This window comes from Pseudophryne corroboree, chromosome 4 (genome assembly GCF_028390025.1).
Source record: "Pseudophryne corroboree isolate aPseCor3 chromosome 4, aPseCor3.hap2, whole genome shotgun sequence".
NCBI classification, from domain to species: Eukaryota; Metazoa; Chordata; class Amphibia; order Anura; family Myobatrachidae; genus Pseudophryne; species Pseudophryne corroboree.
This window is the reverse complement of record NC_086447.1, coordinates 336,711,819-336,737,003: the sequence shown is the minus strand read 5'-3', so window position 1 is coordinate 336,737,003 and position 25,185 is coordinate 336,711,819. Positions and strand designations below refer to the sequence as shown.

General features: G+C 39.3%; 1 protein-coding gene across 1 annotated transcript in view; it reads right to left on the bottom strand.

Annotated features, from left to right (window-relative positions):
* Positions 1-25,185, bottom strand: part of LOC134909502 (probable cation-transporting ATPase 13A4) — a 254,988-nt gene that overhangs the window by 166,183 nt on the left and 63,620 nt on the right. The window contains exons 2-12 of the mRNA XM_063916437.1: positions 23,086-23,259; positions 21,104-21,238; positions 18,486-18,556; positions 18,319-18,399; positions 17,726-17,795; positions 13,036-13,170; positions 12,873-12,945; positions 10,223-10,354; positions 6,143-6,313; positions 5,601-5,758; positions 2,088-2,276 (exon numbers count right to left, since the gene is read on the bottom strand). Of these exons, the coding sequence (XP_063772507.1) occupies positions 2,088-2,276; positions 5,601-5,758; positions 6,143-6,313; positions 10,223-10,354; positions 12,873-12,945; positions 13,036-13,170; positions 17,726-17,795; positions 18,319-18,399; positions 18,486-18,556; positions 21,104-21,238; positions 23,086-23,259 (1,389 nt within the window). The remainder of the gene's footprint in view (positions 1-2,087; positions 2,277-5,600; positions 5,759-6,142; positions 6,314-10,222; positions 10,355-12,872; positions 12,946-13,035; positions 13,171-17,725; positions 17,796-18,318; positions 18,400-18,485; positions 18,557-21,103; positions 21,239-23,085; positions 23,260-25,185) is intronic.

Below are 25,185 nucleotides of genomic sequence, written 5' to 3'. Positions count from 1 at the left end.
AACCTACTTCCATGTCATCACAAGTGGCGGTAAGGTTCATCGCTGGACTTTGCGGATCATTATGGCTGCAGTGCCTCACCAGCCAATGACCTCACTGCACGCCACTGCTGTATATTCTGATTTAAAGCTGTATGCACACTAGAAAGATATATCATTTGTTCAAGTGATGAATAATATATCCGTAGTCGATCAGCTGGTGTGTACACCCGAAATGTTTGTGAACAATGTCGATTACAGACTTATCAGGTCGGTCCTGCATCTCAGACAATGAGATATATCTTGAAGATCCTGTATATCGGCATGTCTGACTGTGAGTATGTCCGTCTCATATTCCGGCGGCAGGAACCACCGACAGGGACATCACTGCTGGCCGCCAAATTGTGGTGTCTGGCCTGACATAGCAAGCAGCCTATTGGTAAGTGTTTATGTTTACCAAATTGGCTGACAGCGTGTCAGCGGATCTGGCAGTTGGTGGAGAAGTCAGCCAGGTGTGTACTCAGCATAAGACAGGTCAGTCTGTTTATCATAGGAAGAAAAGCCCTAAGGCACACATATAAAGCTAATATTGTTCTGAAAACAAATGTGTGCAGTTGTGCGTCTTGCTCTGAACCCAAAAGTAAACTGATCCCATATGCTCATGTGACTGAAGGACCATACATTCCCCTGAAAAATTATTTCTCATTGGAGCAATTTGCGCATATGCAGAGTGACAAGGATTAATCAGAGGTGAAATACTGTAAGTGTCTTCTTACCGCTACGGTATTGGTGGAGAGATTTTCCGTAGCTGACATAAGCAGCAGTAGAAAAGTTATACTGTACTATCATCACAAATTAATAGAGACCTAGATCTACTAAACTGCTACTGTTATTTTATGTAATCTTACAATCTACACCAAAGAATGGCTGCAAATGTCAGTTCCGTTAAAGGGGATGAGCAATTATAACTGGCAGAAGAAGCGATCATGAGTAGATATTACTGTCATGTAACTGGCTCATGTACATTCATGTGTCACCGCTGCTGCAGAAATAATGAATCCTTTAACATTTAGGGTCTGATTCTGAGTTGCATGCTATGCCGATATTCGTGCAAATGGTTGATGTTTTCACCTGTGCATGTGTCTACGTTTCTAGCATGCATCCTACGGTGTGTACGCACAGAGTTGTAGTAGCAGGTTACATATTATTTACCAGAGGGCAGGATGCCAGCTGTCAAGATCCAGACAGTGTACCTTGACCGCAAGGATTGCATCCCGTAGCAGCACTTGATGAGTATTTGTATTGGGCATCCCTGGGAGGTGGCTATTCAGACATACAGAGATGCACTGTCTTACTATGGGAGTGTCGCAGGCATGTCGCATAACTCAGTTGCTTAATCACGCACACTGGAGGCCATTCTCTAATGGAGAATCTGCAGCTAGCATGAGGCTGGTGAAAGTTTCAATGAAGTGTTCAATGGTAGCATCTAAAGATGCACACAATAGTATTGCTGCATATAGACCCTCCCTCTAGTACCTAACACTAACCCCAACTCCGGTACTTACCTCTGGGATGTGACGGGATTAGGGCCATCTGGATCCCGACTGCTGTTTTTATGACCGCATACCACCGGCATCCCAGTTCTTACATTCAGATGTACACATGTACTCCAGTAGAAGGACTGATACTGGCATAAGTATAAAGTTGCAGACTTGACTAAAACTATCACAATAGCGTGCGACTCTAAATCTACACATTATGCCTGGTTCATGTATTTCTGCATCATTTACTACATGCAGAATTGTATTTTCTGGATTTCCTCCTTGGGCTAGGCTAGGCCTTTATCATCATCTGGCATAATTGCCTATATAGTTATCTTTGTTTATCACATACCTATGCTAAATCCTGTACTGCAGACACAGTCAAGAGGCATTCTATATACAAAGCCCCAATAAAAACATATCTGCCCAATTATATAAAAGTATTTCCAAATGTAAATAACAATTCCACAAAAACTTAAGGAATGTGCTCAGTGAAAGACTCAGCAGGGCATGTCCAAGATGATGGAAATTGTCTATGGAATGTGTATCACACAATAAGATTAAACTTACTTTATCAAAACACATGAGATTTAGTTGCCCGGCTAAATTAATCCTTTGAGGACTGATGCAGAAAATGCCCAGCTTCTTCAGCCTTGTCTGAGCATAGAGAAGAGCCAGCGTAATAGAAGCAGGAATAGCTGCATCCACCGTAGTGGTTAGCATCAGAAATGACATCAATACTATGTCATGAACACTGGCCTAAGGGTTAAAAAGATGTGAAAGAATTGTTAATCTATGGTTAGCATTATTTTCATAATTAATTTACAGTATGCACTGTTTTTAGCCCATATTTGTTTAAACCACAAAAGCAAAAGATGAATATATAAGTATAGACAATTTAAAAAATATTGGCACACAAAATGGAAAAAAAAAATAGTACTTAGTTTTGTTTTTATGTCATTAGGGAAACATGGGAACCTAGCTAAATACCTGAGATAATTGTAAACATTTATTATGTATTACTATTATTATTATTATTATTATTATTGTTGTTATTATTTGTTGTTATTATTATAATGATTAGATTTTTGTATCAATTGATAGGTGTCTACTAATGAGTTTTTCAAACCAAAGCATTGATATGACAAACAGAATACTGTGATGTTTAGCTTCATGCTACATGAATGTGCATGGTAGGGGAAGGGAAAAAAATGTAGTGAGCTTGGGATGGGTTGGGCATTGCCCTTTTATACAGTAACATGAAAAAGGCAAGATGAGACAAACTTCTTGTGACATGTCAGAACAAGAACATAAATATATGCAGAGCAGTATGTTGCAGTGAACCCTTCCCTTATAAATTACTGTACAAACTAAATATATGCTACATACGAGGGGTGTGCAATAAGTTTCCTGGATGCACAAAAAAGTATTATATTTACCATCAAAGCGAACAATACATTTTTCAAAGTTTTTCCCAGAGGTGTCTATGCAAAGTTGTATGGGCTCAAAACACTTGCTGAAGCAGCTGGACCAGTCTGAAGCACATATGTCTTCTACATGCTGGATGAAGGTCTCCACTGCGACTCAAAATAAGTCCTATGCATCTTGTGCTTGATTTGTGGGAATACAAAGATGTTTCAAGGGACCTGGTTAAGCTCCTGGATGCATTCATGGGCCAGAAAATCAACCACTTTCCAAGAATTGTGGGCAGATGCATTATGGTGATGGAGTAGAGCACCACAAGTGCAAGTTCTTAAAAATGGCTTCCAGCACTTGCTCAATCATTGGTTGGCATACCAGTCAGCTGCACAGCTGCGCTAAGCTATTCATGGAGTATAAAGTGGATGGATCCTGATGAGATGCCAATCTCCTTTTCTAAATGGGCCACGGTCATCCTGTCATCTACCTCAACTATGGCATGCACAGCTGCAACGTTGTCCTTGTTATGGCAGACACAGGTCGGTTGCAATCCTCCTTATCTTAAAGGGACCATCTCCCATGCCATATTTCTGCAAACCACACAAACACAGTGGGTTTGGGACGGTGCTTCCTTCCCAAAAGCAGCTTGCAGTTGGTCGGTACTCTCCTGCTCTCATAAACTACTCTTGTAGTCATAGAAGATCATGGTACTCCATAATGAGTTTGTGAAGGAAGTGAACATGCTGACTTCTTCGGTGTACAGTGCTACTTATGTACAGTACTGTTCTGTGCCTTTACATTTCACAAGAACTTTAGTCAGATATGACAGTTCACAACCAGACAGTCAGATTGTGTCTACTCTACCTATGCACTGCACATCCGGAAACTTACTGCACACCCCTCATATACAGCAGTTTAAATGTTTTTGTACAGCTGCATACATTTTGACATATTCCGGGCAAAGTGAACATCTCATATGCAGACAGAGGGTTACTGAGAAATGAAGTGGTATCATACCACCATGGGAAGTCTGCGGTCAGCTCAGGCTCCTCGCTGTGAATGGCCACATCAGATTAGTTTCACAGCATTGTCAGCTGGACACTTCCACCAATAATAACTGTAAAAGTTGCCTAGGGCATTATAGCAGGAAGAACAATGCAGGGGTTGATTTTCTTATTTCTTCTATTTATATTAATAACACATTGTAAACTTTTGCTCCAAATTAAATGTTAAGGAACTTGTAATGTACAAGTCAGGTAAGTAATCTATATTTTAACAGGTATACATTCAGAATCCTAGGATACCTAAAGCCAAGACCCCGAAGGCAAGTATACATGGGACAATTAGGATTTGGTTGCTGGGAGGGGGGTGTTAGTTATAGATGCTACCCGGGGGGGATTAGGGTTAGACTATAGGAGGAGGTTAGAGTTAGGCAGTGGGGGGGGGGTAGGGTTAGGCACTACTGAGGGGGGGTTAGGTTTAGGCACTAATGGGGGATGGTTAGGGTTAGTCTGCGGAAAGGGAGGGTTAAGGTTAGGCACTAAGGGGGAGGTTAGGGTTAGGCTGTGGTAAGGGAGTCTTAGGGGGTTGAGAGGGTAGAATACTTACCTCACACCTGTCGGGATCATGAACATCAGGACACCAGAGTTGGTATTGTGACAGCTGGCATCCCATCCGCCGGGATCACATACCGATTCCATCTTAAAATCTAAATTTGTTTTGTTCATTGCGTATTACTCAAAATATTGACTAATACAATGTTCTGCTAAGCATCCCAGACCTTTATTATATCTAATATTACTATACAAATGTGGGTGTTTTTTCAGTTTTTGTGGTCTCTTTACTAAGCCTTGGATGGAGATAAATTGGACAGAGATAAAGTACCAGCTAATCAGCTCCTAACGGCCATGTTACAGGCTGGGTTTGAAAAATGGCAGTTAGGAGCAGGTTGGTTGGGACCATGGGGTCTATTTACTAAACCCTGGATGGAGATACAATGGCTGGAGATAAAGGGGCAGATGTATTAACCTGGAGAAGGCATAGGGAAGTGATAAACCAGTGATATGTACAAGGTGATAAAGGCCCCAGCCAATCAGCTCCAATATGTAAATTAACAGTTAGGATCTGATTGGCTGCTGCCTTTATCACCTTGCATATATCACTGGTTTATCACTTCCTTATGCCTTCTCCAGGTTAATACATCTGCCCCAAAGTACCAGCCAACCAGCTCCTAACTGTCATTTTTCAAACCCAGCCTGTGACATGGCAGTTAGACACTGATTGGCTGTTACTTTATCTCCGTCCACTTTATCTCCATCCAAGGCTTAGTAAATAGACCCCTATATTTGTTGTTACATATATTTATGAATGTAACTCCATTAAGAAAGTTTCGGGAAAACAGAGAAGGATTAGCTTTGCTGAATACATACTTTTAGGCTCATTTATTAATGAGTGATACATTTCACTGTGAGTGATACATTGCACCAGCCAATCAGCTCCTAACTGTTATTTATCAAACACAGTCTGTAACATGGCAGTTAGGAGCTGATTGGCTAGTGCAATTTATGACTCACAGTGAAATGTATTACTCATTGATAAATGAGCCTACTTATGTATTGCATGTACAATTTGCACTGACTCGTTTGTATGCACAGGAACACTTACCTGATTCTTTGTGAAGACAATCGCTGTATAGATAACTAAAATAATATCAATACCCATGAGTCCCATGAGGAACCTAATGGCATCTCTGTGCAGCTTCACATCGACTGGCTTGTTATATAGAATGGATCTCACTAGGTCTCCCTTTGCTGTATTAAATCCTAATTAAAGATGTATTATGTTATTGACATCTGTTATTCACACCACTAGATTTTGCTAAATAATCACTTCACAATAATACAAATGTTGCATTCCTTTTTAAATCTAATGACTAAATAATTATAGACAGTGTATCATAAATCAGAATCAATCACTTTGAGACAATGAAGCTGTGTTGTATTGTGTAACAGCAGTAACATCAGTAGTGGCATACTAGTTATTAATTATGTGCAATAATTAGTCCTCTTCACTGGATGTTGTTTTGTGACTACAAAGTTGACTGTAATAATACAGTGTGACTTGTGTAGTATATGCAGTATTTGTAAATAGGTCTCTTTAAGTGTTTCACTCTTCCTGTGACTAATTGTTAGAATAGGAAAACCCACCAGTTTGTAGGACAACAGCTTTCACAAGATCTTGACCACTTCCCTTGGTCTGGATGACCTCAGTTCCACAAAAGAGAATATGTTTCTTGTAATCATCACCGCTGTGTGTTATCCATGGGATGCAGTTGTTTATATTAGGTAGTGTAGCTTTTGTCACTGGAATGCTTTCTCCTTAAATTTGAAAAATTATATTAGTAAATGGAGAGAAAAGTAGTTCACTAGGTTAATATTAGACTCTATAGGCCTCATTCAGTTTGAATATGTGTAAAGATGTCACTGCATGTTTGTTTTTTAAGCATTGAAGATCCAAGGTTCCTATGATCAGTGAATAAGAATTAATTTTAATGACCAATGACAATTTCAAGTGCAAAAATTAGGGCTTTCCTGTTTCAAGTCTTGAAGGCCACTAAACAGTGTGAACCGCCGACGCGCGTTTCACAGATAGTTTTTTCAGCTGAAAAAACTATCTGTGAAACGCGCGTCGGCGGTTCACACTGTACCAGAGTGTCAATCAATCGTGTATGGAAATGTGTGTTAGTGCCTAGTTAAAGATCCAGAAAGTTTTTGCACCCTAGTAGTTGGAGGCACATAGATAGAATTTAAGGCAGGATATGTACACTGATAATAGAAGCATAGTCCAGTAGTGTACCACAGCCTAAGTCCACATATGACATATGGTGTGGCTCTATCTAACTGGATGTGAGCCTCCTGCTGACTGTATCCAGTAATTGCTGGCAGTCACATGATTGATACTAAAAGCTACAAAGTATCAACAATCAATGTACACTGTCAGTGTGTTTTCTCACATGACATTCAATCTCTAATTATCCACAGCTGTGCATGATGAATTAAATCAATCATAAACTTGAAAAAATATCCAGGTGCAAACTGTTGCTGATCCAAACAATCATTACAAGATAGAGGAAATAATAAAGACAGCACATAGCACCCATATGTTTTCAGTGTTTAAAGTCATACAGAAAATGAATGTGTAAATGTTTGATGAGAGGTCTAGTGGATTGAGAAACACACTGGCAATATTCTTGTTACGTCTGTAACCAAGTATTTATAATAAATTTACACATAGATTGCATTCTTGTGTTGAAGGAATATTCTCAATTTAAATTACCAGCATATATAATTTCAAAGAATATATAGTGGGCTCCTTATAACATCCCCAAGATCTGATGCATGGTAGTCAGAGTGCATGAATGTGATAAATATCAATCAATTACAGCATACTACAAATTAGTTATAAGTACATATTAACCAGTGTGTGGTTTAGTGCGGGCTTATTGTACCTAAGCAGGGACATATTAATTAAGACATGAGGTATAACTAATAAGCATTTAAATGCACTTGAGGGATACATGTGAATAAGAGTAGATTTCCACAAATCACCTTCACTTATGCATGCTGGCTTAATTGAGGGACACATATGGCAGAGTAACACTAGTCAGGTATCTAAGTGTACTAGCTGCACATTGATTGAAAATTCTCCCATTGAGGCAGATCTGTAACAGTCTGTTTATAACTTGGTTCAGAAGACTACTGATAGAAGAAGCCTAATACTACGCATACAGGGTGTGCAAATAAACTTTATTGATACTCTATCAATTATAGGCATCACACATAATAGCACCAGATAAGGTCATAGTACCTAACAAGTTAATATTTTGGCAATGCAATACACGACACTCTGGGAACAGTGTGCATTTTTTTAACAATAAATGTCACACTTTGTCTGTCATTGTATGTTGGTTTTTAATATTTCACAGTTATAGGCCTTTTAACAATAATATAATAAAAGTTAAATTTTATGTATTCAATAATTTCTTGTGCGCCACTCAAGTCCAATCCTTCCTTCTTTCCCCTTTGTTAAATTAGTTCCTGCTATTGGCAACAATACAAATTGTATATGTAATGGATAACCCGCGCTTTAGAAATAATGTGGAGCTGCTCCTTTAAAAAATGGTAACAATAAAACGGAGTGAAAGGAGCGCTTAAGATGTATGAAAAAATAAGGGAAAAAGAAAATAATAATAAATTAAAATGAAAAATAATTTTTCTGCAAACACCTGTGAAAAGAAAAAATGGTTAGTGAGAAATGTTTACAGCACTTTCGTGCTAATGTGAGTGGTCCTGTGTGGGAGTCCTTTTTATAAATGCCGGCACTTTTGTCCGTACTGCGGCTGCAGTTGGGACGTCTAGCTAACTATCCCTATTGCTGCCTACCTTTCAGTCACGTCCAGACTGTAATTCTTTCTTGCGGATCGCATCCAGCCGGCAGGACGCGATCCGCAAGAAAGAATTACAGTCTGGACGTGACTGAAAGGTAGGCAGCAATAGGGATAGTTAGCTAGACTATTATTTTCTTTTTCCCTTATTTTTTCATACATCTTAAGCGCTCCTTTCACTCCGTTTTACAATACAAATTGTGGCAGCACCCCCATAATCAATTCAAATATATGAAATAGCAAATAATATGGGGTTACATAGTTCATTACATTCAACATATATCTAGTGCAGTAGTTTTCCCAGTCCCCTTTTTCCCTATATAAAAGTGACCCTATGGATTCTACATGGACATTTATTTATTTATTTATTATTTATTACCAGTTATTTATATAGCGCACACATATTCCGCAGCGCTGTACAGAGAATATTTGCCCATTCACATCAGTTGCTGCCCCAGTGGAGCTTCCCTATCACATGTACACACAGACACATTCACGCTAGGGTCAATTTTTGTTGGGAGCCAATTAACCTACCAGTATATTTTTGGATTGTGGGAGGAAACCGGAGTGCCTGGAAGTACACACGGAAGTACGGGGAGAATATACAAAGTCCACACAGTTAAGGCCATGGTGGGAATCGAACCCATGACCTCAGTGCTGTGAGGCAGTAATGCTAACTGTTACACCATCCGTACTGCCCCCCATGGACATGGGGGCAAAGGTGCTCCGTGGGAATGTAGGTATGTATATGTAAGTGTGACTGTGATTGTGCATTTATGTTTTATTAAAGTTTTACTATGTACGGTGTGTATGTCCTGTGTTTATTGCAATATTTCCTTTACTGTGTAACTACAGATACCAGTGAGGCCCTTTAATGCCCCTCATGCTGGTACTTGTGGTTCTCCAAGTACCAGCATGCAGGGGAGGCTTGATGGGACCTATATTTCCACTGTAAAAGTTAATATTTTATTCTCATTTTACACTTAATGGCTATCAGCCCGGCACCCACTGCTCTCCTCCCCCCCGTATTGTTTGGAACCAGGACCGGTCCAAGAGCCGGGTGCTGGTTCTTAAAAAACTGTGGACCCCTACACAAATTTTTCCCAGTATTTTAAGAACCAGGACTGCCTCAAAGAGCCCAGGGCTGGTTATGCTTAGGACCCCACACAATTTCTGTTCTGATTTTTAGCTATTTCAAAACTTCACACAATGAAGCCCTGCACGGATCTCATTGATCCAGCCAGGATTCATTGTGTCATGTTCAGTAGTGTTTTACTAAACTCCCCCGTAAAACACTGCTCTGCATTAAACTCACATTGACAAGAAAACTCGAATGATAGAAACACGGGAGCTTAGTAAATTAGTTTAGTTTTTTTTCAAAAAGTTGCAATATAAAATGGCTGATGCCAGCCGAGATTGATCTCAGCTAAAATCATCAAAAACATAAATCTTAGTAAATTTAGTAAATTTCCGCCCTTGTGAGGAACCTTATAAATACTTTCTTTGTTAAGGAAACAATCCCTTAAAAATCTTTAAAAGGAAAAACAGAATATCTTAATAATTAAACAATTAATATACATTCAGAAAGAAGAAGGCAATGACTTAAGAGATCAATATATCAGGGGAGAATTGGGACAATTTCCCATTCTACCAATGCTTGGGTAAGGGGATCAGGGAAATCCAACATTTTGGAAATCCCCAATTCTCTGATCGCCTATCATCAAAATCTACTGATTGATGGACAGGAGCGACATTGGGGAATCAGGGAATTTCCCAGCTGATGTATGGCCACATTACTATCTATAATATGATAATTGTATATAAAACTAGGGAATGAAAATACCTGTTAACATTGCTTCATTCACAATGCATCCTCCGCTAAGTAAAATAGCATCACATGGCAAAAAAAGCTTCGTTCCACGAATAACAATCACATCACCGGGAACCAGCGACTGAGACTGAACTTCTTCAAGGTCTGTATAAAATGGGAATTACACAGACTCATTTACATTACTGATTAATAAACAACTGAAACAACTTTATGGAAATCTCTGGTAATGGAAATGTATCTCTCCTAGGAGTGTGTAATAACTTGCAACTTTACGTGAGTTCCTATACCTCTTTTCTGTGTACAGCCCCCTAATAACAGGTCGGGATAATACTTAGCCTAATACTTGCTCTGGAAGATTAAGTACACAGTGGTGAAAAAAACCACATCGCATATGGTTCAGTGGGTATAAATTTATAACCCAAGGCAAATATGATTCTGTGTCTCTACTTTGTGAGAGATGATAAAAAGAAAAACTGCACCGAGAAAATAAAATATATTAAACAGAAGAAGGAACAGAACAGAATAGAAAAAACAAAAGGGGGTAATTATCAAAAATTAGAAAGTGGGCAGTGTAATGTATATAGACTTTCATGTGGTGAAGGTCTTCCCATGCAGTGGCGCATGCCAGGAGGGGTTTCTGAGTACCCAGAAACACCCCTCTGACAAACGGCAAGAGCGGAAAGTGCACTGAGGGAAATAATAATATTTGGCTGTCACCTGCATGTCCTTGACTGCAGTACTGCTGATTCGAGTGGGCAGCGGCCATCTTGCAGCTTCTGGCTTGCTACTCAGGGTGACTAAACTGTATTACTTCCCTTTAGCGTACTGCACCCCACAACACTGACTGGCACCCACTTGAATTAGTAAAGAAGGTAATATAAACTTTTCTAATAAAAACGGTATTTGCAGCTGATGAATATTATTAAGCTGCACATGTACAAGTGTTGGCTACTAGAGACAGTTCCAAAAAAAAAATATGTGTGTTAAAAATCAATATTCATTATCAAATTATCCAATTTCTAATTATATATTATTATTATTATTATTATTATTATTTTAGAATTGAACCCTGATAAAAATGAGGTAATCATGTTTGCATGACAACATAACTTTAGATGTGGTGAGCTCACGTCACACCCCATATTTGCATGTGGATAAATGCATGTGCATTAATAAATAAATAAATGCATAATTTGCATGTGGATAAATGCACACTGCATTTGCATGTGATAGCAACAGGACAGAAGAGGACAGGAATACGTAATTTGGGATGGAAGGAGGGGCAAATCATTTTAGGTAATCCAGGCAATAACGTATCCATTTATTTACTAGTCTTGTATAAAGTTACAATGTTTTTTAATGACACATGGTTGTATATTTTTACACCTTTTATGTTTAAGAACAAGTGAAGACATTAGAAATGAATGTTCCTTATATGGTAACAGTTTCAATCTGTAATATTGTTGCCTTTGCAATTGATACATTTACTATGTGGTATTGTTCTTTGTAATTCAGTTTGAATACTGTGCACAGTAAATTTTTAATAATATTGTAATACATATATATATATATAAAAGTATTTTTATGCATTCAACAATCAGTTTATTGTTTCTTTGACACACAGTGGTTTTTATATATTTTATATCTATATACATATATTGTTCCATACTCCGCTAATCCCAGGCACAATTGTTTTTCTTCCCTCAATTTATGGATTTAATTGTAACTAAAATATTTTCTTATTTAAGGAGTTTCTTCATTTATCCTGGGCAAAGAGGAAACCCATGGGACTTAAGGGGAGATGTACTAAGCAGTTAAAAGACTGGAGAAGCAAGCCAGTGGAGAAGTTGTGCATGGCAACCAATCAGCTGCTCTGTATAATTTTATAGTATGCAAATTATAAATGTTACTTCAATGCTGATTGGTTGCCATGGGCAACTTCTCCACTGGCTCATTTCTCCACTTTTTTCATTTCTTAGTACATCTCCCCCTTAGACTGTGATATTGTTGACTTTAGGTTAGAGTTGCTAAAATGGCTAATGCCATCCAAAGATGTTATTAGCTATGGGTGCCAGCTCCACAGAGCTAAGATTTTTGGATATTGGTACATTCTTAGTTCTCATAGAAAGCTGTGCGGAATACTTTTGCTAGTGAATATAGAGGTATATCTCTAATATCTGCAGCGGTACCCTCCTAGTAAATAAATAAATAAATAAATAAAGCAGCAATCCTCCAAAAACCTTTGACTCAATGCAAAAGCTGTGTAATAAATACAGCGGCGCTGAGAAGGGGGGGAACCAGGTACTAATTACCTGTTGAAGAGGCCCAGCGGGGCCTGGGTTGTGGTGAGTCCAGGGAAGCTGCTGCTGCTGAGTGCAGCAGTCTCTTCTGCCTGTAAGGGGGGGTTACCAGTTGCACTGATTGCGCCCCCCCCCCCCTTCCCTGGATCTGTGTCTGGCTGAGGGGTGCAGGCCAACGATGCTCTGCATCATGTTAGCAGTAGGCTTTTCATGTGTTTTTACCAGGGCCCGGCAAATCAAGATAGACAGTCTGTGATCTCTCTGCTCTAAGGTATTTTTATCCCTTTCTAAGGTTTTCCGCTGTAAACAGTTTTGCTCACTAGTGTTACAATAAACGTATGTCATGTATCCTTCTCTTTTACCTCCATTTTCATGAAGTACGGTAACCATAATGCTGTTATAGGATGCTGACATTTTGTGCAGTTTGACAGATTGCTAGGGAAAATGAAAACAAAAACATCTTAGATATTTCATACTTTGTGCAGGAATAGAATAAAACATTTATCATCTAATATAGATACATACCATTCTCAGATTGTATACGGTTGCAGCAATAGACAATAGGGTCATGCACACTATAGTCATGCAATATTCAAGGTATGATATAGCTATCCAAAAGCTTATAGAGTAAGCTTGAAAAAAATAAAATGGATTGAGAACCTGTAAAACAAATGACACATGAGTAATAATAACATATGTTGTAGATAATCACTTGTATAACAAAAAAGAGTTCAGTGGGAAAAAAAGGAATATGAGCACCAAATCACATCATCAGTCCAAGATGCACATGGACCACCGGTCACATAACTGTAACCCCACATGCATACAGTAGGAACCTGAAGGCTCTCGTTACTGAATCCCTTATACAATATGGGTACAGTTATTTGACATTACATTATATATAGTATACATAGAAACAGAAATGCCAATAATACAGTGCATGAGTAAGAGCTTGTTTTGCACACATAGAAAGATAAATCCGGCTTATGGGGGTAATTCAGATCTGATTGCAGCAGCAAATTTGTTAGTAGTTGGGCAAAACCATGTGCACTGCAGTGGGGGCAGATATAAAATTTACAGAGAGAGTTAGATTTGGGTGGCAGGGGCTGGGGCAGACATAACACATGTTATAACACAGACATAGATTTGGGTGGCAGGGGCAGACATAACACATGTTATGTCTGCCCCACCTGCTGTGCACATGATTTTGCCCAACTGCTAACAAATCTACTGCTGCGATCAACTCTGAATTACCCCCTATGTCTGGAAAATAAATTAATAATAATAATAATTTTATTTATATAGCGCTGTTTCTCCAATAGGACTCAAGGCGCTTAACAGCTACATAGCATAATATAGTACAGAAAATAATAAAGTACAGAAAAGCTTTTCATAAAAGTGCAGATACTAATGGGACATTATGGAAATGCTTGAGTAAACAGGAAAGTCTTGAGTCTACTTTTGAAGGATTCTATAGTTGGGGCCTCTCGCACTGTGCAGGGAAGTGAGCTCCACAGAGTCGGAGCCACACGACTAAAAGCTCAACCCCCAGATGAATTATGGGAGATTCTAGGGACTGCTAAAAGTCCTTCATCTACAGATCGCAGTAATCGAGTGGGGCAGTATGGAGTCAGAAACTGCTTCAGGTACCTTGGGCCCTGGTCATGTAGGGCTTTGAACTCAGTAAGCCAATCTTGAAGATGATTCACCATCTTACAGGCAGCAAGTGAAGGGAGTAGAGTTTGGGTGTTATGTGGCTAGAACGGGACTGGTCGGTTAACAGCCTGGCAGCTGTGTTTTGCACCAGCTGTAAGCGGTGCAATTCTTTTGCTGGGAGACCAAGGTAGAAGGCATTACAGTAGTCTAATCGAGATGATACAAATGCATGGATGACTTTTGGCAGATCATCTGAGGGAATTAAGTGCTTGATTCTGGCTATGTTCCTCAGGTGAAAGAATGAGGATTTGATTGTGGCTGATATCTGATGTTTAAGTGTCAAGCCACCATCCAGGACAAAGCCAAGATTCCACACACGATCAGTGGTTTTTAATTCGGAATCCCCGAGTGTAAGTCCAGTTGTTTGGCTATGCTGCAGTCTTGACCTTTGATGTTGCGGTCCTATCATAAGGACCTCTGTTTTATCCGGGTTCAGTTGCAGCAAGCTGGCACTCATCCATTCCTGGAGTTCAGCTAGACAGCCATTTAGGGTTGCTATTGGGTTATCAGTGCCCAGAGCAAAGGGCAAGTACAGTTGTGTATCATCTGCGTAACAGTGGTAGACCAGCACAAAAATAAAAAAAATAAAAATAAAATGTGGTTCAGAATATGTTCTAACAATGTGCTCTTGTGTAGAACTAATTCTTTTTTCTTTTCAGCAGATTGATATTCATCAGCTGTACAAAGTATAATATGATCTAAGCTTTCAAAAAACTATTTATTCTTTCTTGACCCTATAACCTTTTTTTAAATAAAAGCAAAACATATAGGTAAATTTTATTATGGTAAAAATTAATTTGCAAGTTTATGGTCTGCCAATTGTCTCACTTTTGGGCACATTTATTAAAAATCTTCAGGAAAAAAAGCTGTATTTAGAAGATAGTACTGTACCTGCAAAAATTCAGTATTCCCAGATATTAAGTATCCTTAAATAGGGGAGCCTGAGTTACAGGATGGGAGGATTTGGAATGTATAAAGCTGGAGTGATAAGAGGTTCACCTTAGCAGGTGTGATCTGACCCAACCAGGAGATGTAAAGGGGTATCAATTCATCTAAATAAGCTTTAATTGTAGAGAGGCATTGGGGGATGGGCAGACTAGATGGGCCAAGTGGTTCTTATCTGCAGTCAAATTCTATGTTTCTATGATGATAGCTGAGAAAGTTGAAGGGTAATGAAGCGACATCATTGACTGACACCTTTGCAGTAAGGAATTGACATACTGTAAGGCCAAGATCCCTGGGAGGAATATACTATTGAAACCCATCCATCTGACCACTGTGCTCAGGTCAGGAGACATAAAAAGCTTTTCCTGCATCAAACATTATAACCATCAGATATCTAGGGCCTGATGGCCAAGGATAGAAACATACTTAATCAGATGAATCACATGGGAAAGGGAGAAAATCTATTAGCTAATATTTTTTGGCAATAGTTAGTACATGAGGTGGGGTCCAACCAGGTTTGGGTATTATAATAATTTTAGCTAGTGATGCTGCCTGGTCTAAAAGGGCATCCTCCAAGATTTTGTTAAAAAATTCAGTTAGTACAGAGGACAGAACATCAACAGATTTGTTTGTAATACAAGGGGTCCCTGTCTTTTCAGGCAACAATTACTAAATGTTTGGTTCTAAATTCTTGTGAATTTGCAGAGGTATTTCTAACCTACAATTTATTAAGGCCAAAACAATTGTGAAACCACCAAGAAAATACAATTTATGCAGAACGGGTCTTGTGCCTGCACAGATCCACAACCATCCAACAGGTTTGCATACAAATTTGAATTAGGCTCTTTACACACATATTTGTTTTCTCTTTTTTTATTCTGGTTCGTGTTGATCTTTTTAAATTTCTGAAAGCGAATTAAGAGGCTTCTCACATAATTTCACCTTACACTCTTATGGGGATATCCTATTAGCAGCGGTACTTTACAGTTGCTAATAGGATTGCCGGGGGGGTATTTCCTTTAGCCCCGATGCAGGTGTACTTTTCCCCCTATGCCAGCACTTATTGAGGATTATGCTTGTATAATCCCTGATAAGCAGCCGCCAGGGCCGCAATAACACATGGAATCAGGGATTTAACCCTGATCCTATGTGTTATTCATTTATTAACAGTTTTATATATATATATATATATATATATATATAGCGCAGAAAATTCCATTGCGCTTGACAACTGGACACAATGATGAGACACAACTGGGTGATAACAAACTATCATAAAGGTGGGAGAGCCCTGCTCGCAAGCTTACAATGCTGAAAGAATGTTATCATGCGATCGGGGGTCCAATTTCCTCCATTAATAATGGCGTCTAATTGAATACCACAATAATGACCATTAGTCATAAATCGCAACATCCAGCCATTTTTAATGACTGAAATTGCATTGGGGCTAATTGGATACCCCCATTATTTGTTATTATATTATTATCATCAAAAGATACTTGAACTGTACTCATCTTTTGGCATTGGCCTGACTATACTATGATTGTACTAGCCAGGGCTTGCACATGTGAATCCAGGCTAGCAAGACGCACTAGTTTGTAACAGCAAGAAGAATCAGAATCCTTGTGAGTCAGTTATTTTTCATTGTCTTTGATATATTTTTTTATTTTAATTTCAATTTTTAGTAGACAATTAAGATTCTATAACGTATTTGTTAAACATTGTTAGATTTTTGAAGAATTAAGGACCTTTTTAAGAACTATTTATTCAAGGAATTATCACAAGAGATTGGGGCCCCCAATATACAGTATACAAAAGACCTGGTTTTACTTATGCATATGAAGATTCTCTGAAGGAGACAGCCTCTTGGTGTGTAGTGTATAATGTATAGCACTAGTATCATTATAAGACCTGTGCAGTGGAGAGATGAAGCTTAAACTGGTTACAGTACAAAATACATTGCAATCTTATCTACAGTAGGTGATAAATCATCCCTCCAATAAATGCCTTTATTATACATGAAATCATAGGACAGGTGAACCTGGCTTGGTGTCATCCTGTGTGAGATTGAGGAAGTGGGACAAGATGTATGATGATACAGTTGCATTACCATTCCCAATGGGAGGCCATGTGCATCATACAGTTTGTGTCTTCATTGCACATCTTCACCCACATTGCATGTCAGTGGGAGCTCCTCCAGGATCTTTACCTGATTTCACAGGAGGTCTCCCATTGATCTAATAGTCTCTTGGCTATAACCCAAAACTATTGTAGTAGCTGTGAAAACAATGTCCTTTTATTAAGTCCCATGTTATCTTGATTTTGCAATTGAACAACCAACATTGTGGACTAATCCGTAAACCAGTTCTACTATAGAAATGTGTCTGTGTTTACCTTTTTATAAAATCATGAGTGACAGGTATAATCTTTAGGACTATTGCAAAATCCCTGTGTCTATGTTGAATATACAGAATATTGATACATTGCCACTAACTAAATTGAATGTGCGCACACAGAGGTATTTCTATAGCATTAGTCCATATTATGATCCTACCTCTTTGACCAGTAGTGTCCAGATTGGCGTGATCTTCACTGTGATTGTGTTTAGCCCACAGATTTGTCGTCTGCCCAAACATAACATGAAAAATAACTGTACAACAGTTGCAGAAAAACATTCATAACATTAGCAAAGCTGGTAAAAAGAGAAGGTCCACTATAATTATCCTTTATCTATATTTTGCAAGCAAATTACGTCGATTTTAAAACCAGAAATGTTTTTATACATCTTAAATCCTTTCTCATTGGAGTTTGATATGGAATTTATCTACTACAGGGAGCAGGACCCAGGAACTTTGGAGAAAGCCCACAAGAACATTGGGAGAACATAGATTCTCTATGCAAATATCTCCATGATAACAATGGAACCCCAAACCCATTAATGGCTTAAAGCAATGGGGGAGATGTACTAAAATTTCTAAAAAGGATTCTATCATTTTCCAAGATGCAGTAGATAAAGATAGATCAGTCTATATGGGCAAAATCACCAGATAGTAAATCTACCCCCATGTGTTTGTGTGCTCCTCATTATTAATATCCAGAAAATAAGATAACGTGACTGCATATTAAGGTATGTAGAATGTTTCATACCTGATGTCTTGTTCTTCTTTGGAGAGACCAATCCCATATTTTGAATGGATGTCTGAGCACGACAGGCTATCATCTAGAACTCTGGGACAAAACACCACATAGTTATCCTTACAGTATGGATTTGATGCATGAATCTCTATTTCACATTTTAATTCCATTTGACTCACCCAATTTTTGTAAACTTGGATTCAGGAGGGACCCATACATAGCGTATTTTTTGTACTTGTATATAGCGCACCTAAAAGGTATTCGTTTTTTCTTATTAATCAATTCATTGTAACAAAAAAGGCATCTACTGCATGGTATCTTTAAAAAAGTGAAAAAAAAACTATATACGTGTTTTTACCCTTCTGTGAATTTTTTCAAATGTGTTGTTTAAATGATTATCTTATTGTGATGATGGCTGTTACATCACTGAACTTTTTATATGGTGTAAAAAAATTACTGTATGGCAAACAATATAAGTACAGCCATTCATATTGAGAATTACAAACAACGGGGCTATTCAATTAAACACACTACCGAACAGCACTAGGTTGAGTGCCTGGAGCTATTCAATTAACCACGGATTTCTGCTCACAACCTCTTGATGTGATCAAACAAAACTAGTGCAACAATGTGACTTGTTGGCTTACCGCCCGCGCAAGCAGCATCACACCAGGCACTTAAGACGTAGAATGCTGCGTACTGCGGCTAAACAGCATTCTTTAGGAGCAGTAATTTTCATCTCCCTACTTAAGTGTGGGGTACAGCTAATGGAATACAGCAGCTCCGGGCACTCATTCCCAACACTATTATATTGCACGTTTAAATGAATTCCTCCCACGGTATGTTCTTTGTATACAATAAACTATCATCATATGTTTTGTTACAAGGGAAGATAAATCCTCAAGTCCATGACATATACTGTACATTTCCATTAATGCTGGCTTTGTAAGTAAGGATTTTATTCAGCTTACAAACCATCTGCATATTAAGAATGTTGCAGAGTCTCAATAGTCTATATGGATATTCTATACTAGAATAGCAAAAGTGTGGTAAGATCAAGTTTATTTTATATTACTCTCACAAAAGACACTTTAAGTGGAATGTGATAGGTTGCAATTTGTAAGGATAAGCGAGTTTTCCACAAAAAACATGCAAGTTTTTAATAGGCTTCGAGAATATGTAAACACATCAAATTTACAAAAGGCATTCTCACACCGGCAAATTAAGGAAACTTGGAAAAAAAATAGGTAAAAAAAAAAAAACTCTGAAAAAAAATAGACTTGTTTACGGTTAGTGAGATAGCCTCAGCAGCAGTGTGTTTAGCAAAGGCCTGGACAGATCAGTGAGATCTGTGCACAGGCTTGGACTGGCCCACAGGGGTACAGGGGAATCCACCGGTGGGCCCCACTGCCTGGGGGCCCACCTCCTGCTCGAAGAATCAGGTTCCACACTATGTACTTTAATTATACATTATACATGTTACCTTATACTGGACTATGGGGTATTATCTACAGTGCATTGTTATTAATCTGGTACATTATCATGCATGCAGCAGCTGAATTTACTGTATATATTTATGAAGGGGCCCAGACGTTGCACTCTCTAATGGTTAGTCAAACCCAATGAGGTGGAAGGCCACACCCCCTCTGCAGACTGGCCACACCACTAACATGGGCCCCTACCACTGCATTCCCCCGGTGGGCCCTACATACCCCAGTCCGACACTGTCTGTGCAGACTTCTATCTGTTAAATGTTAATGAAAGTGTTATAAAAACAAAACAAAAAAACATAACAAGTTTCGGGCTCTGTGAGCCGGTTCTGGTTGTAAAAATATGGGGAGAGGGGAACAAAGGGGTCCCCCATATTGTCATCAACCAGCACCAGGCTCTGCAAGCCCGGTGCTGGTTATGCTTTATTGTTTTATTTTTTTAACACTTTCATTAACTTTTAACACATGGATCTCATGGATCTCATTGATCTCATTAATTTAACTTACTCCAATTAGCAGGCTATTACACACTGTGAGTTATGAAACAAACTCACATTATACTAATAGCTAGATGATGTGAGTCCATTCTCGCATAAAAACTTGACACTATTACATTAACCCTTATAAATGAATGCTTTGAAAACCATACCAACTGTTGTTAACAATATGGCAGTACAGATGGTGTAATGGTTAGCATTACTGCCTCACAGCACTGAGGTCATGGGTTAAATTCCCACCATGACCCTAACTGTTTGGTGTTTGTATATTCTCCCCGTGCTTGCGTGGGATTCCTCCGGGTACTCCGGTTTCTTCCCACAATCCAAAAATATACTGGTAGGTTAATTGGATCCCAACAAAATTAACCCTAGCGTGAATGTGTGTGCGTGAACATGTGGTAGGGAATATAGATTGTAAGCTCCACTGGGGCAGGAATTGATGTGAATGGCTAAATATTCTCTGTAAAGTGCTGTGGAATATGTGTGCGCTATATAAATAAAATAATAATAATAATATTTAACGTTTAGATTAGTTTTCAGTGGTGGGAATAAGCCCATAAGAAACTGCCAATCAAAATTAATTTGCAGATCTCAGACATACGAATGTATTTTCAAATCAAAACCTTTAAAACATTTTGCGCTACATTTTCTCAGTGGGTTGGAGCTGAAAATTCAAAGCCATACTAACATTTAGTGTAAAGCACGCCGCGCGTGTCAACTCCAACCAGCCTGAGAAGTAGCGGCATACAAAAGATGCTGTTTTGAAAATATAGCCCCTTTAATAGTTTAATCCTGGGAACAAAAAATTACCTTGCCATCTGGTTTCATAATGGATTTGCTTATAACTGAATTTTCATCACGGACAATCAGATGACCTGTTTTTTTGCTGGCTACATTAATATGGGTCTCTTTCACAAGGTTTCTTATGTATTCCTTACTTTCACCCTGTGCAAAGATTGAAGCATTGTGTTATTATGCATGTTCAACATATTACATTCAGAAAGCAATGGGAGAAAAATCACATTGAATAATCTGCATACAATATGTCCTAATAGTTTCTTTTTAAAATGAGATAAATACATTATTAGCAAAACTGCTAAAATGAAACTAAAAGTTTTTTTCTTTTTGAGAAAAAGTTGCTCTGAAAATGTATTTGCTTATGGGTATAAAAAGGCTACTGCCATAGGCAAATGCAGGGGGCGGGGAGCATCCAGTTGCCTGGACAACCCCTTCCCCACAGCCTGGCCAGCAACCACTACATGCAGTATAAAAGGCAGGATGCATCATGCCGCTGCTTAACATGACTTGTGGCATCAGAATTTCCTTCCAAGTCTGCTGTGTGTGTCTGTTGATCTGAGTGCTCACTTATCGCACTAAAGAGATAAGTGACTTACCATGATTATTGGGCCTGCATATGTCTGATGTACTGTATTACATAATCTGCACTATGTTTGGGGCAGACTATAGCTTGTTACATGCTATTTATGCATCCATCATGGGCTGGTAACAATTGCTCTAAAATCAAACATTTGGAACCCCTCCAGAAATCCTACGTTTGTCTCTGGCTGGATTTTGATAATTCCTATAAAATAACTCCAGCATCTGAGGTAATTTACAAAGGGAAAATTACTGCTGCATAGTGCAATTACAGGTTTGGGCAGGCTGCGTACCTCAACTTGGGAAAATGCTCTGAGGCTTACACTGGGCGCATAGCTCTGCAGACCAATATGGCAATATTTGCAGAGAAGCAGGAGTTTGCCTAGATGCAGAGCAGAGGAGTTGAGAGCAAAATGCTGGATTTCTAGTGAGGAGTTTCCCAATGCTTGACTTTAGATCCAGTTTGGACAAACCATGGAGAAGAGAATATAATTAGTACTTAACAAGTTATAGTCTGCTTCATACTAAGGGCAGAGCTCAGGTTCACAGATGTTTTCATGTACAATGATAACCTATTTCTCTTGGATATGGATAGAACACTTGCACAGCATATAATACTGGTCACAATCTTTTAGTAGTAGTGAGCAGGAGATGTATGGAATATCACAGACATGTCCCATGACTGGCTATTTACAGCTGTAGTTTATGTTTACTCCTACATGGTGATTCCTGAACTGCTAAAGATGTGACACTGAGTACAACCAGCTAAGATGTGGTCTATATCAGACCCTATTGTGTCTTATAGAATTACCACTGGTCAGTGCATTGCTGGATGCTGGCTTATGGTGTTACAAGTGGGCTGTGACCTATGTGAGGCCTATGATGAAGCCTGTGACTCATTACCAGGGTCCTGGGTATAGAATGTTGACCAATTAGATTATTCTTCCGGAGTAAGCTAGCATTCGGTCTACAACCACGATCAGCAACATCTTCCATAGTGACAATACGATTTCCCCCAATGTTCACTGAAGTCTGGACTGCACTAGAACACATTTACTATCTCTAATATGGGGTTTTTAGGGTTCACCATCCACTGTTCTACATTATGTGTGTAGATCTAGTCAACTTGTAAGTGCCTGTTCTCTTATAGGTATCATGTCTACTAATAAATCCTATTAATCAACTCTATTTTTGATACATTTCTAGGAAAAGTGGTAACAGAAAACTATGGTGTACATTATAAAGGGGGTTGTTTAATACACAAGAACTTATGCTAATTTTGCTGTCCTTATCTGATCTAAAATATATTAAAATGTTAACAAAATAAACCATGCCTTAAGAGCGTGGTAAAAAAACAAAGCAAATACTGGGCTAAGCAACACACTGAAGGGCTGTGTAAACATAAAGAAACTCACTGTGGTTCTGAGCAAGACAACGTTAGCTTCTGCCAAACTGCACGGAACGCAGTGACACCAAACATCCATCTCTGGCTTCCAATAGAAAAGGACTCTAAGAAAACCCAGAGAGAAAATGTAACCTAGAATACACAGAACCTTGCGCCACCTCTCTGTCCTGAATCCAAACAGTTCCTGCAAAACAGGTATAGAAATATAGCTGAACAACAGTTTAAAAGGTAATCACTGTTACATAGAGAAGTTAGAACTGGAATACTATTTGTTTTCTGAAAATTGAAAATGATCAATCACATGCATTTACATAATTATACAGGGTACCCAAGTCGTCATCCCCCCTTACCTGGCAGTAGCCAGGTTCTCTACTGCCTTGAGTGTACTATCAAACTAACTTCATGTGTTATAATGAGTCTATCCACGGCCAGCCCTGCTCTCTCTGCTGTTATCTGCAGCAGGCAGAACATGCAGAATTTCACAAGCACAATAGAACTAGTTTATCATCACATTTTAATCTATATAATAGAATAAATATATTTCAGGGTAATCCAAACAGTATAATGATATAGAATTCAGATATTAAAATGTAATCCTCCAGATTAACATTATTAAAGGTCAATGTTTACATTGTCCCATTTAGCTACTAAGGTGAAGCTGGTTTTTAACATGCCCAGTCCCATTCTCAGTTATGGATTCCATATGAGATTTCAGCATGGTTATTCCTGCAAAGATTCAGTTTAAACCTGATTTTTCTAAAGGATCTGTCCACTTTTAAGAAATCTCTACCAGCTCTGCAGCGATGCCCATTCTTATGTAGTATGTATATAGGACCTTATTCAGTATCGCATTGATGCAAAAGCCTCTGCCAGACAGGCGTGGCGATGCGGAGTTGCGGGGACATAACGACAGGAATGCAGGTGGGTCAAGGCCCTTTTTCGGGGTGGTCGCGTGACGTCACATTCGCCACCAACCCTAGTTGCGCCTCTGACAGTGGCAAGGTATTTCTCAGAGTAACATCGCCTGAAGAAGAGGCAGGGGAGATGAGTCCTACCACCTCTTTAGGATCACGGCTGGCAACAGGGGGGGTCAAAGGGGACACCCGTACTTGGCCCCTAGACTAAGAGGGGCCCCAAGGATGTGATGTGAGCCATCTTGTCCAAATAGGACAGCGAGCTGTAGGCGGAGTGACAGTAGCCTCTCACACACAGTAACTGTGCGGCGCAAGTGTGCACCCACTCTTCCAGGTCCAGCTCAGTTATGGGACATGACAGCTCCCTGGCCAGAATTCCCGTGCCCTGCACCAGCCTCTGCTTGCGGGGTGTGAGGGCTGCATGGTACCTGCTGTGCAGTGTTCGGGTCTAGGTACTAGGGAGTGCAGCGCAGGTGAGTCTTTCCCATTGTTAAGAGTGGCTTATATATAATCTGAGGGGGCCCCAGAAATATCACTGTACCGGGCCCCAAAATGTGTCTGTTGCCAGCCCTGTTTAGGATCACTTTATTTATACCTGTCTTTTATATACATTAAATGAGCTTCAATCCTATGCTGGATCTAAAAGACGGTGACAGTTTCATGTTGCATAGGAATTCCTGTTTGTAACCTGGATGTTTCCATAAGCTTGCTGCTGTCACAAGTTTAGCAGGCGCTGCTGTCAATGAGAATATGGTTGAACTCTCTAAAGGGGAATGGAGATGGCAAAAATCAATGTTTACTGAACTTTCTGGGACCAACATCTGAACTGAGATGGTCCTCAGTAGATCTCCCAAACAACCCTGCCCTTGGTGTGATGACACCACCATGTTATATCTGACTACCATCACAAATTTGTAACTGTATTACTATGCCGGATTTAAAGGTACGCTGATTAAGACTTCCGGCGGGCGGGCCATCCAGCATGGCTGCTTTTAACATGGGCTCCGGCTTGCAGGCTAGGAATTGTTAGCCATCCTCCCACATTATATCCCCCACTCTCCGGGAAAGCATATATAGCTGTTCCCTGTCCTGTGAGGAACCCATATCTACCCGGTTCGAGTGGGTAGTGTGCCCCCGGAGTCCGGCCCTCGTGGAGACGGCCCGCATGACCACCAGTGCGCTGTCTGGCACGAAAA